General features: G+C 41.7%; 1 protein-coding gene across 1 annotated transcript in view; it reads right to left on the bottom strand.

The window, feature by feature from the left end:
• CE4H1orf21 (chromosome E4 C1orf21 homolog) overlaps positions 1 to 17,656 on the bottom strand; it is a 225,684-nt gene that overhangs the window by 23,699 nt on the left and 184,329 nt on the right. Inside the window, exon 4 of the mRNA XM_015073312.3 lies at positions 7,113 to 7,189. Coding sequence (XP_014928798.1) covers positions 7,113 to 7,189 — 77 coding nt within the window. The remainder of the gene's footprint in view (positions 1 to 7,112; positions 7,190 to 17,656) is intronic.

Raw genomic sequence — 17,656 nt, 5'->3', positions numbered from 1 at the left:
ATGAAAAACGCTGAGTCCCTAGACTTTGAGGCAGACATTTATTTATTGCCGACTTTTCCACTGAGATAGTCTGAAGTCATATTAAGGATAAATGCCATTACAGTAATCCTCTAAATGTGTTGCATAAAAGTCTACGAGTTCCTATGACTTAAGGAATACAATTTCTTTTCAACGTACATGTTATTTATAGTGATGTTACTGGGAGGTGTGTGCCAAATGATTTCTTCAGATACACATTTGTTAAAAAAAAAAAGGCGTAGCCAAGCAGTACATGGCATATTTCACACTGTGTGTAACTGGAAAAAGAAAATATATCCAAGTTGTTATGGTGAAATGTGTATTTTATAAAGACTCGTATTTAGCATGGTATTCAGCTGAGCATAGAGGTGTGGGCTGGCGGCAAACAGGCAAAGAACTTGACATTGTCCCTGAACGCTTTGTGCAGTGGTGACGGCCAATGCACCTTTTGGGAAGTGCAATTCCACTGGGATGTGGGAGTGCGTCAGGAAGCATATCTGAGTAGCGCTTGCCCTGTGTGCTTTCTTGTCTAATGCTATTTAACAGCCTACTTAGTCAGATGGACACAGTTTGGGGCGGGGGGAGACAAAACAGAAGAAGGTAAGGAGAACAGAGAAGAATCACAGATGGGAAGTGCATGGGGAGGAAAACGTCTTGGAGGCAACATGGTCTTAATGACAGGAAATAGGTGTAGGTGGTCCAAGGAGGTTCAGGATTCTGGGCTAAGAGACACATCACACAACGAGCTTCTTTCACTGTTAGTGCTTACTTGTTGCAGTGGCTGAGGGTGGGAGGAGGGGTGGCTCTGGAATAGCTCCTTCCCTTCAAGTCTCGGTGTAGGGGACAGCCCACCTGACATACCCCTTAGCACTATGCCTCCTCCTTTAGGGGCCGCAGAGAATGGCACAAGGGACCCCACACCCTTCAGGCCTCCAATGACAGATAACGGGGCTTGAAGGAGGTTTTCCCCTGTGTGTAAAAGCAAGATTTAAAATCTGGGGGCACGAGGACATTAGCTCTGATACAAGAGGAAAATGACAAACTATCTTATACCAGCAATCCACTTTCATTTCTATATCATGTCATTTTTCCTGTCCTTGATAATTCAAGTGAGGTATATGTCCTGTTTCAGAAACAGGCCTTCTCTTGTTGCAGGCCAGAAAGGCAGGCCAGAATCTGGGAGCATGAGAATATATTAAACAGCCTCCTTTCCTTCTCTGGCTGGGTGCAGAAGCCATTTTGCCTACCTGAGTTTTCCCAGATTCCCCATGGTTTTACTTCTTTAAGTGCCAAAACATTTTTCATTTGAGCCATTTTGAATGCAAACCTTCTAAACTTTAATAGAGGATCTATCACAAACATTACTTGACTTTCACTTAATGACTAGCAGCCACTCCCAAGGCCTTAAGCCACAATCTCTCTCTGTGATACGGGAACACTCCCTGGAGCCTCTTGAGATGGGGAGAGCTGGCTCTCCTTAAGCAAAGTGGCCTTAAACTATAGGCTTTTGTTCTCTGCCTGCTTTGAACCGCTCTCATTTCTTCTGGTCAAAGAAGGTATTGGTTCTCTTTCAGTTTTCTTCCCAGCAGCTGCTTCTGCCCCATGCTTAGCACACCCAAATCCATTAGAGTTGTGTCCAAAGTTAGTGCAAACAGGATCTGAGGGAGAGCCTGGGGGGCTTCCTGTGAGTGGTGAACAGGCATATTCTGGCCGTCAATGTGTCTGCTCAGACATGTTCTGGGCATCCTCCCTGTTCCTGGCCAAACTTTCAGCAGATGAGGTTGCTGGACAGCTCTGGATCCCAGATAGAAAGGCATGTAGACATATAGACATAGATACATCTTAATAGATAACCACACACACATATGCACGCATATACACACATATATCTTAATATGGATGACCACACACACACACACATTAGTTTCCCTGGGAGATTCCAAAAGACCTCATAAAAATGGCATTTTTAGGATCAGATGTCCATTGTGGAAATTTTTAGGTTAGAGTTTTTTACATATATTGCTTTGCGTATAATGGAAGGGAAATCCTTAATCAATTGACTGAGTGGTCCCTATTTCAATTCATGTGATTCGTGACCCCTCACGAGGCAGTTCAGTTTGTTAGCATGGTGAAGTGTAGTCCCTTCCGGCACTAACGTTGGATGATTGTTACTAACTTCCATTAACCCTTTATTGAAATATCAAAACATGAAAACAGGGGTGCTTAGTTAGTACTCAGACATATACATATTAGACTGACAAGATCCCTGGGATCAGGAATGCAGAGCTCAGGGTCCATAATAGGAGCTTGATGCCAAAGGTAACAGTGAGGACCTCAAGATGCATGTATAGTAAGCAAGCACAAAAACCTTAGTGGTTCCAGTTTGGTGTAGTTTACCTACTTTCTAACCATTAAAAAAAAGAAAAGGCATTCCTTGATTAAAGCAAACTGAACAAAAGCTACTCAACCCAGAATTAATTAGTCAAGACAGGGTGTTTTCAACCCTACCTGAATCCTGAACCAAACAGTAACCTCACTCTGGGGTAGAGGGTATAATGGTTGAGAAGTAAAATACCATTTTCATTTTCAGGTGTGCCTTGAAACAATTCTACCCAAACGCAGGCAACTGGCCTTCCGTCGGTGCATCTCTACCATCACACCCCATTGATACAGGAATGATGCCTGCTTTCTCTTTGTCTAAGAGCAAGAACACCCTGGCCTGCCTCTGTCTCATTTCAAAACCTACCAAGAAGTGTCTCCCAGCAGACGGACTGACTTCTTGCCACCTTGAAATATAGTATGTGGGCTGTGTTAGCCAGAAAGATGAATGGAAAGGTGACTTATTTATTATCAGACCCCGATGCACCAAATGAGCTCTTTCAGATAAGCTCCGCCATCCCTGGGAGTGTGGCAGACACGGCCGCTTGGAGCCAATGGCACCAAGAGGTCCTTGCTGTGTGTACATCACCTTAAGTACGGTGTGACCTGAAAGCGCGAGGTTTACTCTGCTGTTCTCTGTGGGTTCGTTTCACAGGCAAGCCCTGAAATCCCTTCAACAGGGACAGAGATGGCATTTTCACTCTGATGAAATAAATGATCCGTCTCAGCGGTCTCCTGCCGGGATAAACACGGATGCTCTCTTTTTCACGTGGAAACTCTATCAACACAATGGCATTAATATTAGTTTTTACCTTCAAACTGCGCTGTGAGAACCAGTCCTTAAGTAATAACTGGATTCTTAAGCCCTTTCTGCTGCACAATTTGGTGGCTGTGAATGGTGCGGGAGAAAAAAGCACACTGGCCTGTCTTTCCTCAAGGTATTAGAAAGGGATAATTAGACTGTTTATGAATCCACTTACAAAGTGAGTATTTGATGCCAAGATTAATTAGATCTAAAAGTCTTTTAGAAAAGTCTGTATGCTGGTACCTTGATTTAACTAATCAGACTTAACAATTTCAGTAATTCCTATTTCTTTCTAATAAACTCAGTCGCGGAAAGCACAACGTTTTCCTGGAGCACTTCCCATGCCCCCAGTTGGTGCTGGCAGAGCTCTTGTGAGTTAACCTTGAATCGTCAAAGACTCTTCTGTCTGTGATTTCTCAGTTTCATGAGACTAGGGATGATAACAGTATGGAATCTTAAAGACAAGTAATCAAAGGAATGAAGAGGGTGGGCAAGATGAGGGTTTGAGCTGAAAGATATATGGCTTTCATTTTTAGGGACTTAAGAAAAAGTTTCCAATAATAAAAGCCCAAGCCACAAAAGTATCAGAAGACAAGGTCCTAACTCCCTAATACTTCACCTGCAAAAATGAAATGCAATTACTCAGTGGGTTCCTGCAAATCTTGGCCTGAATAGTTATTTCTTCAAAATCATCATCATCATTGCTCAATTGGATCTCGGGCAAGTGGCTTAATCCTAATCCTCACATTATGACACACCCTTGCTTATAGTCACGCACAGCTACTTTTATTTAGTCGAATATACTTTTTTTAAGTAGCATAATATGCACTCATGAAGCCAAAGTAAAAAACGAATGCGAGGACCTTGACAACAACCTAGAGCTAATTTACTTCCTACCCATGTGTGTTTCCTCAATTCAAGGGAACCAACATCCCCTTACTTTCCCTTTGTATAGCTTTACTGCCTCTACATGTGCTCTAAAAAGCAGATGATTTATTTAGTTGTTTTTAACTTTACAAAGAGTGCATCATGCTTTCTGTAATCTTTCAGGATTTACTCTTTTCTCCTATTATTATATTCCTCGGTCCCTCTAGTGTTGTGAGTTTTAACTAATATTTCACTGTGTGAAGGCAGTGGGGTTCATTTACCCAATTTCCTGTAAAAGGGCATTTGGGTTATTTCTTTTCTTTTCTTTTTTTTTGAAATAAAGTTTATTTTATTGATGGGGGGAGGGGCAGAGAGAGAGAGGCAATGAGAGAATCCCAAGCACACTCTGCACTCTCAGCGCAGAGCCCAATGCAGGACTCACAAACCGTTGAGGTCATGACCTGAGTTGAAACCAAGAGCCGGAAGCTCAACCGACTGCCACTCAGGCACCCCAAAGGGCATTTGCGTTGTTTCTAACTGTTAAGGCATTCTTACCAGCATCAGATACTGTGACTGGCACTGGGTCATACATTATTTCATTTATAAATATCTCTAGCCCTGTAAGAGATGACGATTCTCCTCTATTTTTCTCTGAGAAAACTGAAGCCTGATGACATTAGGTCACTCTCTTGAGATCCCAAAGTCAGTAAGAATGTGCTCTGCATAGTACCTCAGATGAAGATGTGAAGACCATCTACCTTTATTATTAATAAATCTCCTGTTATCAGGTATGGGGTTGTTCTTCCACTTCTGGGGAAAAGAAACTCATTAACTTATGTATACACTGCATAATAAATAATAGTTTCTTAATCACCTGTGTCAGCAAGGAGGAAAAGTAAAACTTCTTGTGGCCTTCCAGAAAGATTTCGTAGTTGAATTCCAGTAACCCAGGTTCTGACTCATAGTTTAAAACTCACACACACACACACACACACACACACACACACACACACACACGAATAACAGAGGATTTTCTTCCTAATTTTAATGTAAACACACAAGCCATTTTAGTCAATTTCTCTGAAAGCTTCAGCACATATCAGTTTGCAAAGGAGGCTGCTTCAGTATGTCTAAATTAAATAAGTATTCACACTAAAAGGAAAAAGAAATTCTCCTTCTTATAGTCTCTTCTTAGAACTCAGAGATATGGGAAACATTTAAAAATAGCATATATTGAATGGCTTGGATGAAAACATGACTTGGTTGTATCATGAGATATCTGCTGTCTCTCCAAGGCAGATACAATTAGTGTTGATAAAAGTGATTATCAGTGAAGTGGACAGGAAGGTTGTGATTATGACATAATGTGTACCCAACGGTTCAAAAATCGGCTTTACTATTCCACTGACATTACAGATGATAAGTGGATTTTAAAATGTCCAGTTTCCTTTGAAAGTAAAAAAATTAAATCCTTGATCTCATCACCACCCCCTGAAGAGGCCTAACCACCTGCAGCACCTCCACAGACACTGAGCCAGGGTAAAGTGATTATGAACTAGGTTATTTTTGTCTCGATTTCCTGGGAAGAATCAGACATAACACAACTTCTTCTGCTTATGGCATGGATTTATGGAACTACTATTACATACATGAATTTATTTTAGGGTGGGGGTGACTGTGCCACCAGTGTGATCAGCACCCTCAGGGAATTTGTTCATATTTAGATGGAACACCACAAAACAGATTTGTAGCTCTGGGAAAATGGAGCCTCTTTGAAGGAAAGGAGAGATAGCTTGAGTGTCACACAAAGTGCATTTTATCGCCAAGGTAGATTCGGTTCTAGAACAATCTAGAAAAATACCCATTATTCTCTTTAACTTTTTAATTGTGCAATTCATAACACATAGAAAACATATGTTATTTGTACAGTTTTACATAACAATAGTTAAAGGAACACCCATATCATCACCACTCAGATTAAGAAACAGAACCCCTAGTCCCATTGTCTTCCATCCAGTGAGAAAGAACCACGCTTCCAAGTTTAATGCCTTTTCATTTCCTTGCTTGTCTTTATTGTTTTATCACAGACATATATAATAGGTTGATTCATTCGGCTTGTTTTTGAACTTTATGCAAATGAAACTATAGCTGGCAGGGACTACCACTTACTTCCCTTCCCGTGCAACCTTACATTTATGACCTTCTTCCATCTTGACAGGTGCAGCTCTAAGTCATTCATTTTCACTGATATGTAGAATTCTCCAGGTCAACTAGGTCTTCCAGCACCCATGTACAAGTTTTTCTAGGGTATATACCTGAGAGGGGGAATCGCTGGTGGGCAAGGTATGCCCAGGTACAATTTTCTTAGAAACTACAAACTTTTCCAAAGTAATTGTACCAGTTTATACTTCCACTAGGGTAAAGAGGCCTGTTGTTCAACATCCTGGTCAACCATTTGTATTGTCAGACTTCTAAATTTTTTGCCAATCTTGTGGTGTGAAATGGTATTTCTTCCTAGACGTTAGCTATTCATGTTTCCTCTTCAGTAAAATGGTTGTTCATATCTTTAGCTTCTTTTTCTATGAGCTCTCTGTTTTTTACTTATTGATTTATAGAGTTACTTTACATATTCTGGAAACCCAACCGTTGTCAATTATATGCGTGGTAAATATATTCCATCACTTCCTTCTACTCTCCTACAGCAAATTTTGAAAAAAAGAAGTTCTTAATTTTAATGCGGTCATATTAATCATTTTTCTTCAAAGATCTGCATCTTTTGTGACTTTTTCAAAATTCTTCCCTACCCCATAGTCATAAAGATATTCCCTTTTATTTTCTTCTAACTGATTTGACATGTCTGTTCTGTCAGTTATTGTGGGTCTTTTTTGGCATTCTCTGCTCTGTTCCATTAGACCAAATCACAGTGTCTCAATCACTGAAGCTTTATAATACATCTTGATTATCTGGCAGGCAAAACTGAGCTCACTCTGAAAATATTATTAGCTTTAAAAACAATATAAGGAAAAAAGGAACTAGAACTCACTTTGCTCTGGGTTGATGAACTAATCCTGGAATTTCTTTATTAGTTTTAAGTCTCACATTTGAACTGGCACTTTTTTCCTGAAAAACACAAACAGACACATAGAAGACAAGATGAGAATTGACAATTAAACAGCAGCATAAACTGTCATCACAGAAATGTTAGCTTTGCTTGAGACCCTTCACAGCTGGTTGCTTCACAAGGACAAAAATCCTTGCAAAGATATCACACTGTAAGGTGAAACCGCCAAAGATTTTGGAACACTGTCGTGAAAAGAGGCGGGAGTTTTAAAAACAGCTATTAACTATTTTTGAAAATTATGTGCAACTCATATGTGATTTTTAGGTGTTTTTAGGAGTTACTAAAAATAGGAAGACACTCAAAGAACAGAAGATTCTAGTGTCAAAGAGCTGCCGTAGTATAATCACAGACACTGTTCACATGCCCAGGTCAACTAACTTCAGTGCATTCTATTTATAAAAGACATCTGTAGTTACTGAGACATGAAGTTTGCACAAGGCCCTAGCAATGACAGAGAGAAGAACATGATTAAAAATAACTAAATCTATTCCACTCATAACAAATATTGTGAGATTGAATTCAATTGAATTAATAAAATTCACTACCAACCTATATTCGAGAAGCACTTCTTTGGCTTTTAGTCTGATCTGATTTCCTATTCCCAGTATACTAGCCACATGGGAAAGAAACACTCTCAAATCTTAAATGCAAGTATATCCATAAGCACGCTGCCTCAGTTGTGGTACTGCTCTGTATTTAGACCATCTCAATAATGGCACTGCTTTGTATTTATACAACATTACCTTTACAAAATATTCAGGAGGCGTTATAATTGGCTCCCAAAACACACCCCCAAAATGAAAGTCAGGGCTGTTCTCAACCTATTTAACAAGTGCCGGTGTGCATGCAAGGATCTTGATGTGCAGCAATAATTCAAAGCCTAGGCTGGGGCAAGGAATAAAGACTCGCATGGGCTGGCCCGCTGTTCTTCCCAGATGCAGAGGGATGTGGGATGACAGATAAAACAGATGGCCCCCAAATGAATTCTTGTTTCAAGAGTTCATCTTTCTCTCAGGATAGCAGAAGCCATTTAAATCCGTGAACCTCCAGTGATTTACACACTGTGGGTTTTTGGCTATTCACCATCAAATGTGAGCGTATCTGTATAACATCGGTACTCCACAACAGAGGGTAATTTTGTCTGTGATCTTCTAGGAAAAGAAACAACCATTACGATTCTTTGGCAGTCTATCTTACCTTCTTTACCTCACACTAAACTTTGGAGTGTTTTCACAACCTTTTAATGGGTATAAAATATATAACTGTTCCTTCTGCTGACACAGTCAGGGAACAACAGACAAAGTACCTTCGTGTTTACAAAGCAGGGCACCGGCTCCGGGAGGGCGAGGCCCAGCACTTGACGGGAGCTGCGTGTCACATTACTGGTTGCACAAGTGAGCAAGGTCAACATGTGATGAACGTCTTTTTAACAGTGAGAGAGAAAAATAGCTCACATGTCGTCCCTCTGGAAGGACTGCAGAGGTAGGTTCCAAGTTAGTCATCTTTTTCCCCTTAAACTTCCTGTCAGCTTGGATTAAGCACTGAAAATAGACATATGACGGGGCCTTCCACTTTTTCTCTACTCACATAAGTTCCCAAACACTGAGCTAAAATGATGTCATTTTGAACACTGCTGAGGCAGGAACGCAGCTTCTGATACTAAGACTAGAAACCGTACACAACTGTATTCTGTTTATACTCAATCTATTAAACCGTACCCTTCATAATGGCACTGAGTCACCACATCTTCCTTAAAACCACACTGTGTGGTTGCTAGGAGAAGAAGGAAACCCCAAGCAACAGAGGCTGGGCGGACGGGCCGGGCACTCAGTCCCCGAGCGGGAACGAGCCAGCCCCCCGGACACCACGCACAGGTGCGCACTGCCAGGAAGCGGGAGGGCCAAAACCGAGGCAGAGGCTCAGGAAGGAATCTCAGCTTCAGATTTCCCAGTTACACAAAAGGAAAAAGAAAGTATACATAATTACACACACATTTCTATGGATTGCACATGTAAAATGCATTAGTTTTTACAAATCACCACTCACCAAGATCGTAACAACGACCCAATGACCACGTACTCTAAGTCAGGCACTATTCTAAGTGATTTCCGTATATGAACTCATTTTAATATTCACAATTATTTACATATATTAACTCATTTTTATGTCCACATTTCCGAGGTAGCTACCGGTTTTATTTTTACTTTCTTCTTCTTATTTTAAAGTTTATTGATTTACTGTGATAGGGACAGAGACACCATGAGTGGGGGAAGGGCAGAGAGAGAGGGAGAGAGAGAGAGTCCCAAGCAGGCTCCATGCTGGCAGCACAGAGCCCGACATGGGGCTCGGACTCATGAAACCATGAGATCATGAACCTGAGCAGAAACCAAGAATCAGACACTTGACCAACTGAGCCACCCACGCGCCCCAATAGGTACCGTTTTTATCCCCATTTTATAGATGAGAAATCTGAGGCACTGAGAGATGAAGCACTTACCTGAGACCACACAAGAAATAAGTGATAGCGTTGGGATTTCAACCCAAGAAGGGTCCTCCGCGTCCACGCTATCGGCTGCTAGGCTGGCAGTTCTCAAACCGTTTTAGTATCAAGCACCCTTTGCCCATATTCTCCAAATTTTGACACATTTCATTATACAAGATGAAAAAAGAAATCACATTTGTTAAAATCACCATCAATCTCATCAGGAAAATCTTGACAGAAGCTGTCAGAATCCTGACAGAAATCTGTCAGGAGATCCTGACGGAAGCTCGTGCTGGTATAAAGTTTTCCAAAATTCTAATTTTGGTTTAACATTTGAATTTTATGACTGGCAACACATACTGCCAATTGTTGTCTTTGAAGTGACAAGTTCTCTTCATTCATTCTTGAGACGATGTTTGCCAAATACCCAAGTCTGAATATCCATAATTTATCTGCCACACATTTTTTTTCTAAAGTAGAGACGGTGTTCCATAAAAACAATTTCTAATTCAGCCTGCAACTCAATCAACTGCAGAAGTACTTTTCCTTGGGATAACTGTCCTACCTGGGTGTGCAGAAAAAATGTTTTATGTGTGCCTATCTCCCATTTCATCGCATAGACTATTACAAAGCTGTGCACAGGTGTGCCTGGGTGGCTCAGTCGGGTAAGCGTCCGACTTCGGCTCAGGTCACGATCTCACGGTTTGTGGGTTCAAGCCCCCCCGTTGAGCTCTGTGCTGACAGAGCCTGGAGCCCGCTTCGGATTCCATGTCTCCCTCTCTCTCTGGCCCTCCCCCACTTGCATTCTGTCTCTCTCTCTCTCAAAAATAAACAAACATTAAAAAAATTTTTAAGAAGGTATGCATCCAAGGCACAAGACAATATCATTAAACAAAATTTACTGCTTCATGAAGGACACTCTGAAGTGACAGTGGAACGTGTTCTTCCATTAGAAGCACATGGTGGTGGTGGATACGATGACTGCTGACGAGGTTTGGTGCCACCGCCTTGACTGGTGTTAAGACACCAGCAGTTTCACCCACTGCCGCTTCTGTATCATCAGTGCAAATGTCAACACAGCAAAAAAGGCAAAATGCTTCTTAGAATTGTGAGGAAAATGACCTCGAGGACATCCTGAGAATGTTATAGGGATCCCGGGGCCTGCAGGCCATACTCTGACTTGTATCTCTCTATTTCTTTCTTTTTTTTTTAATGTTTATTTATTTTTGAGACAGAGAGAGACAGAGCATGAATGGGGGAGGGTCAGAGAAAGAGGGAGACACAGAATCTGAAACAGGCTCCAGGCTCTGAGCGGTCAGCACAGAGCCCGACACAGAGCTGGAACTCACGGACTGAGAGATCATGACCTGAGCGGAAGTCAGATGCTTAACCGACTGAGCCACCCAGGCGCCCCTGTACCTCTCTATTTCTTTTGCAGAAAGGGGAACAACTGATTCTTTAATTTGCTATATGCCTTGTTTTAAAAAATATTTAACCACTTTATCGTGGTAACATTTATATTCCATAAAATTCCATTATAAATGTGTGATTAAGTGATTTTGGTAAGTTTACTGAACTGTGTAATTACCACCACAATCCAGTTTTAGAACAGTTCCGTCATCCTAAAAAGTTTCTTCAAACCCACTGGCAGTTGTTTTCTGCTCTCCTCTGTAGCCTCAGGCAACCACAAATCTGCTCTCTGTCTCTCTGAGTATGCCTTTTATAGATTCACGTACATGGAACCTTATAATATATAGCCTTTGGTGTCTGGCATCTTTTGCTTATAATGTTTCTGAGGTTTATCTATATTGTCGCATCTTTTAGTATTTCATTTCTTTTAACTGCTAAATGATATTCCAATGTATGGATATACCGTATTATATGCATTCACCACTGGACAGATATTTGGGTTGTTTCAAGTTTGAGGATATTATGAATAATACTTCTATGAACACTCATGTGTAAGTCTTTGTCACTTCTCTTGGGCAGAATTCCTAACACTGAAGAGCTCGATTATATGGTGAGGTACATTTAACTATTTAAGATATCACCAAACTGTTTTCCAAAGTGGCTGCACCATTTGACATTCTCACTTGGGGTGCAAGACGGTTCCACTTTCTCCATGTCCCCGCCAACACTTGATAGTGTCTTTTCAATTACTGCCCGTCAAGTGCTGTCTGATTGTGGGCTTCATTTATTTTTAAAAACATGACTCATTTGGATTCGTTCTCTGTATCCCTCAGAACATCCAGCACCTTGCTACACAGGATCATTGACGTGTTTATCAGTTAGCTGTGTTTGCACCAAGATGTCAGTTTTATATTTGCTGATAAACATCACTTAACTCTCCTCAGGGTTTGTTGGTTGGGGAAGGGGAGGTGTAAAGAGGTCTGCTTAAACAAAGAAAAAGAAAAAGAAAAGCAAACAGAGAAAACCAGAAAGGGCTGGAAGGATGAGGGTATTGGGAGCCTCAGATAGAGCAGACTCACCAGAGAGCCGAGAGTCGTGCCACATCTGGAGTGCTCCAGACACAGGAACGCAGAATTTGAGAGATGAGGAAGAGGTAACTAAGATAGCATTTTCCCTGGCAGAAAAGCCCCTTTTATTGGTATATGACACTTGTAAACTAAGTACCTAAAATAAACTGGGACCAAGTGGGGCTAAGATGAAGCCATTGAATAGGCCACCAGAAAGCAGTCTGTAGAGCAGCGGTTCATGACCCATCCATGCTGGTATCAGAATCATCTGGGATGCATGATAAATACAGATTCCCAGGCCCTACCCAAGACTTCCTGAGTGTCAGTCTCTGGGGTTGAGGCCCAGAATGTGCATTTTAAAGAAGAGTCCTAGGTGACTCTTAAATTCAAAAAAAGTTTGAGAACTTCTGCTTTAGAGAAAAGATACCTTTGTGCTAAATATGCTGCAAAGCCGCTCTGGGGGTCCGTAGAGAGGCCCACCAGAGCAGCAACCCCTTTAACTGTTTTATACTTAGGGGCTCTGTAAGTTGGAAAAAAGCATTCGTTTCTCAAAAATATTTGCAAACTAATGCCAGGTAGTGACAGGTTTATGTAAACAGTAAATCAAACAACTTTCTCCTTTGGAGTAATTTTCTCTCTTTATGAACAGAACACACTTGCCGGTGTCTAGAGTAAACTTAACATTCTCTTAGTTCCTCTGAGGCCGGAGACAGTCAAACCAACTGTATTTATGCTGCTTCCCCAATCCCTGGGTGGCATCTCCCAAAGGGAAAGTCAGAACCCTGAGAGAAACTGACAGCTTCTTTAAAAAATTTCCCCGAACCTCCCCTTCTTCTTCTTTTTTTTTTTTTTTGAAGATTTTATTTTTATGTAACCTCCACACCCAACACGGGGCCCAAACTCACAACCCTGAGATCAAGAGTCGCATGCTCCACTGACTGAGCCAGCCAGGCGCCCCACCCCTCCTTAATTCTGAAGGCGGCCACACAATGTGTCTAGGCATCTGACAGAAAGCTCCCTCCCTGTTGGTGAGAAATGGAACTTCTTTTCTTCCATCACTTGTTGGCCTGTGTTGTCCCCTGAGTCTGAGTGGATCTAGGTAGCTGTCACCCTGTGAGGCTCCCTGAGCTGTTCCTGGGTTGGAAGCGTGGGGAGGAACCTCAATTTCTTTTTCTGGGCCCAACAGTAGGAAGTTCAGTCTTATAAAGAAATCTCAGGGACCAGATGGATGCAGGAAGCTGGAGTCCTAGAGACAAGTAGTGGGGGTTGGAGAAACAGCCCCTGGAATTGCTAGTGAAGGAGCTGTTCAGAGCAAAGACACACAAGCACTCACTCAATGTGACTTTGCAAAGAGTCCTCCCTACATACAGATCGCGTGTGTGTACAACTGAATCCCTGCATTTTAGAAAGTACATGAACACCAGAAAAGATTCAGGGTGTGGGGGAGGGGGCGTACACATATTTTTAAAATAGGAAGACATCAGCTATAAAATAAGTAATTAGTCCATTTTGAAGGAGTAACCCATAGGATGTACTCTCTAAGAAAACAGCCTCATTTGATGTCTTATATGTGATTTCTCATGTGGTATTAACATGGGATAGGATACTGCTTCTTTCAAAAACAAAGGGGGGGTGCCTGGGTGGCTCAGTCGGTTAAGCGTCCGACTTTGGCTCAGGTCATGATTTTGCGGTCCGTGAGTTCGAGCCCCACATCACCCTCTGTGCTGACAGCTCAGAGCCTGGAGCCTGCTTCGGATTCTGTGTCACCCAAACTTTCTACCCCTCCCCCGTTCATGCTCTGTCTCTCTCACTCTCAAAAATGAATAAATGTTTAAAAAAATTAAGGAATTTTAGCTTTTGTCTTCTGAATGATGGTGATTAGCTGAGCCACATTCATTCTACCACAATTTTTGGATATTAAAAAATAGCAAGGTCCCAGCCACCAGATGCAAGTGTTGACTTAGATCCATCTACATTATCATAATTTCATGAACTCAACACTTCCATCCATAATTACCTGTCCAAGGAGATTATTCAAATTATTGGCATTTGGTTAGAATTTTAGTAGTGATGGAAGTGACGTGGAAAGTATCAGCTTTATGGAAATTCTTTTTCTATAAATTAAAATACAGCCATGTATCTCGTTTTACACTGAGCAAATGTCAAGTGCGGCAAATCACTTTTAAGGCTCCTAATATATTTTGCACTGTTGTTTCTCCAGATAGATTGTAAACATTTAAAGTAACTTTAAAAAGTAAACAGAGTTGTAAGAAGTTGTTCAGAACAGATTAAGTTGTGTACTGACAAATTTAAGACAAAGTCATTAAAGTCACTATGCCAGTATCTCAGTAATTAAAAGTAACAAGGTATATACAATGTTGTCAAATTACACTGAGACTTGGAAACTGAGGATGTTTGCAATAAGATGAGGTATCTCCAAGTTTTTTTTTTTTTTTAAAGCTTATTTATTTATTTTGAGAGAGAAAGAGAACACGAACAGAGGAGGAGCAGAGAGGGAGACAGAGAATCCCAAGCAGGCTCCATGCTGTCAGCGCAGGGCCTGATGTGGGCCTTGAACTCACAACTGTGAGATCATGACATGAGCCGAAATCAAGAGTCGGACACTTAACTGACTGAGCCATCCAGGTGCCCCTCTCCGAGTTTTTCAAAGAAGTATTAATACATACCCAAATAATTAATTAACTTGTCAGAACCACATTCAGTTTTTGTCTGAGACACTGAATATCACTTAGAACGGGGGAGATTACACCGCGGTAAGAAATAGTCCCCAGTACTGGTGGTTCAATAAGATACAAGTTTACGTCTTGCACATGCTGTATGTGCAGACGAGCAGCAGGGCTTTGTGTGTCCCCGCTCCTCAGGGATTCAGGCTCACAGAGGTCCCATGTCAGCACGTGCTGTCATAATCAGCATGGCAGGGGAGGGAAGACCAGAGCAGAACAGTTAAGTGCTCATACTTACTTGGCCAGAGCGGATCAGAGAACCACATGAAAATTCAAGAGAGTGGAGAAAGTGTAATCCTACTATGTGTCTGAAAAGAGCTAGAACTGGAATATTCATGAATAGTCCTAATGACCACCATAATGCTCACCTAAAAAAAAGAAAAAAAGTATGTTTTCTTGACCACAGAACTACCTAACATTAATCACAGCAGTCTTCTTTTCTGAATAATCTGATGTACAACTGTGTCATTATGTATTTGTACTAAATTATGTGTGATTCATAGGAATATGGAAGAAACTTCAGTGCTGAAAGTTTAAATTGGGCTAAAATGCCATTCAGAGGTTAGAATGCAAAACAAAGGTGAAAGTGCTTGACACGCTGATGTAGTGGACAAGCATTAATAAATCAGGCTAAACGCTCCCTGGATCCAGGTAAGAGGGAAGAGAGGCACAATCTGTGATTTATACCCCAGAAAACTGCACCTACACCCAACCCCACACACTTCTTGACTTTTCCATTTCTCCCATCTCTCCAACCATCAAACAAAACACATATGATGCCAATCATATTCATTGTCATCCATAGCAACAAAATTAAGCATTTTAGGAATTCAACTACCAATGGACTGTGGTCCCTAAAAGATTGCATTTAAGAGAGCTGTCTAGCACAAAATAACCATGCTTTATAACAGACGTTTCTGGTGGGTAAAAAAACAGCCACAAAAATCGAAGTATATTTGATCAAAGTTAATAAAATATTAGAATGAAGAAATGTATCATCCATCATAAAAAGTCACCATTTATGCAGAGTTGTTGAACTTTTCCCGTGATGAACCAAAATCTTGACAGGTTTTCCTAAGTTGAAAGACTGCAAATGTCAAAGCTAAAAACAAAAAGTTAAGTGATCCAGTTTTTCTTCCAGGCACGATTGTTTTTCTCACACTCACTGTGCTGTAGGAGCCAGCCAAAAATCAGACTCCAGCCTTCCTGAACTCGCTGGACACACCCACATCTCTCTTCAATTCCAAATTTGTCAGTGCCCGGAAAATCTGCTGTTTTCCTACTGTGGCCGTAGCAAGTTAACATGAATGTAGGGGCTGAAAAACACACGCATTTATTATCTTATGCTTCTGGAGGTCAGAAGTCTAACAGCAGGCTGCACGGCTACCTTCCATCTGGAGGCTTTAGGAGAGAATCTGTTTCCTTGACTTTCTTGTCGTCTACACGTTACCTGCACTAGCTGGCTTGTGGTCCCCTCTTCCAGCTTCGAAAAAGCACTGTAGCATCCTCTCTCCTCTCTGACTTCTGCTCAGTCCTTACATCTTCTTTTTCTTTAAATGTTTATTTATTTTTGAGAGAGAGAGAGAGGGATACGCTGACAGCACATAGCCTGATGCAAGGCTCAAACTCACAAACTGCAAGATCATGACTCGAGCCAGAGTCGGACGCTTAACTGACTGAGCCACCCGCGCACCCGGCATCGTCTTCTTCTAACTGATTCTCCTACCTCCCTCTTGAAAGGATCCCTGTGATTATATTGGGCCTATTCAAATAATTCAAGATAATCTCTCCACCACGTCAAGACCCTTAATTTAATCACACCTGTAACGTCCCTTCTCCCGTGTAAAGTACCATATTTACAGGTTCCACGGATTAGGATGTGGACAGGAATTATTAGGCCTACCACAGGGTTCCCCCTGGATTCATACCAAAGATTCATAAGTCTCCCACATACAAAACAGGTTCACCCCAAGGTACCACAGAGTCTCTACCCTATACAGCATCAACCCAAGTCTCAAGTATTAGGCAAATCTCATCAGCTCAAAAGTCCCATACCTCATTATCTAAATAATCTAAATTAGGTATGAACGAGGCTCTGAGTCTAATCCATCCTAGGGCAGAATTCCTCTCCATCTGTGAACCTGTGGAACTAGAAATCAAGTTACCTGCTCACAAAATACAACGGTGGGGAGGCAAGAGATGACAGCTATAGGCATGCCCATTCAGACAGGGAGAAATGGAAGAAAAAAAGGAGTCCCTTGTCCCAAGCAATTTCAAAATCGAACTGGGCAGACTCCCTTTGCTTCTAAGGCCTGGTAATCATCCTCTGTGGATTAAGACTCTGCTCCCCGGGCCCGTGGTTCTACCCTTGTAGAGTCATTCTTACTTCTTGAAGGATAGCGGCATGTTTGTGGCTGGGCAGTCTCATCAGCTTGTTTCCTGCCTGTATGAATTTTGGGAGTGTGACCCTTATGCACCCCCTCTCTGACCCTTTTGGTTCAAACTGGTGTAATATCCTCAAGAACGCCATGGGCCTCCTGTGTGTGGCACGGGGGTTCACTTCATCACACAGGGGGTTCTTCCACAGATACTTCCTAGACAACCCCATCTCTAAGCCTGGCTTCTGCTGAGACAGCTGAGGGGATATGTGCCTCATCTCTTCAAAGAGTCATCTGTGTGACTGAACATTCTGACCTTTTCATTTTTACCAGAGAGTAGCGAAAGATTGGCCACACCCTTGGCTGTCTCCCCAGAGCATGTGTT

The sequence above is a fragment of the Acinonyx jubatus genome, chromosome E4 (assembly GCF_027475565.1).
Source record: "Acinonyx jubatus isolate Ajub_Pintada_27869175 chromosome E4, VMU_Ajub_asm_v1.0, whole genome shotgun sequence".
NCBI classification, from domain to species: domain Eukaryota; kingdom Metazoa; phylum Chordata; class Mammalia; order Carnivora; family Felidae; genus Acinonyx; species Acinonyx jubatus.
The sequence above is the reverse complement of the archived record's forward strand: the minus strand, read 5'-3'. Positions and strand labels throughout refer to the sequence as shown.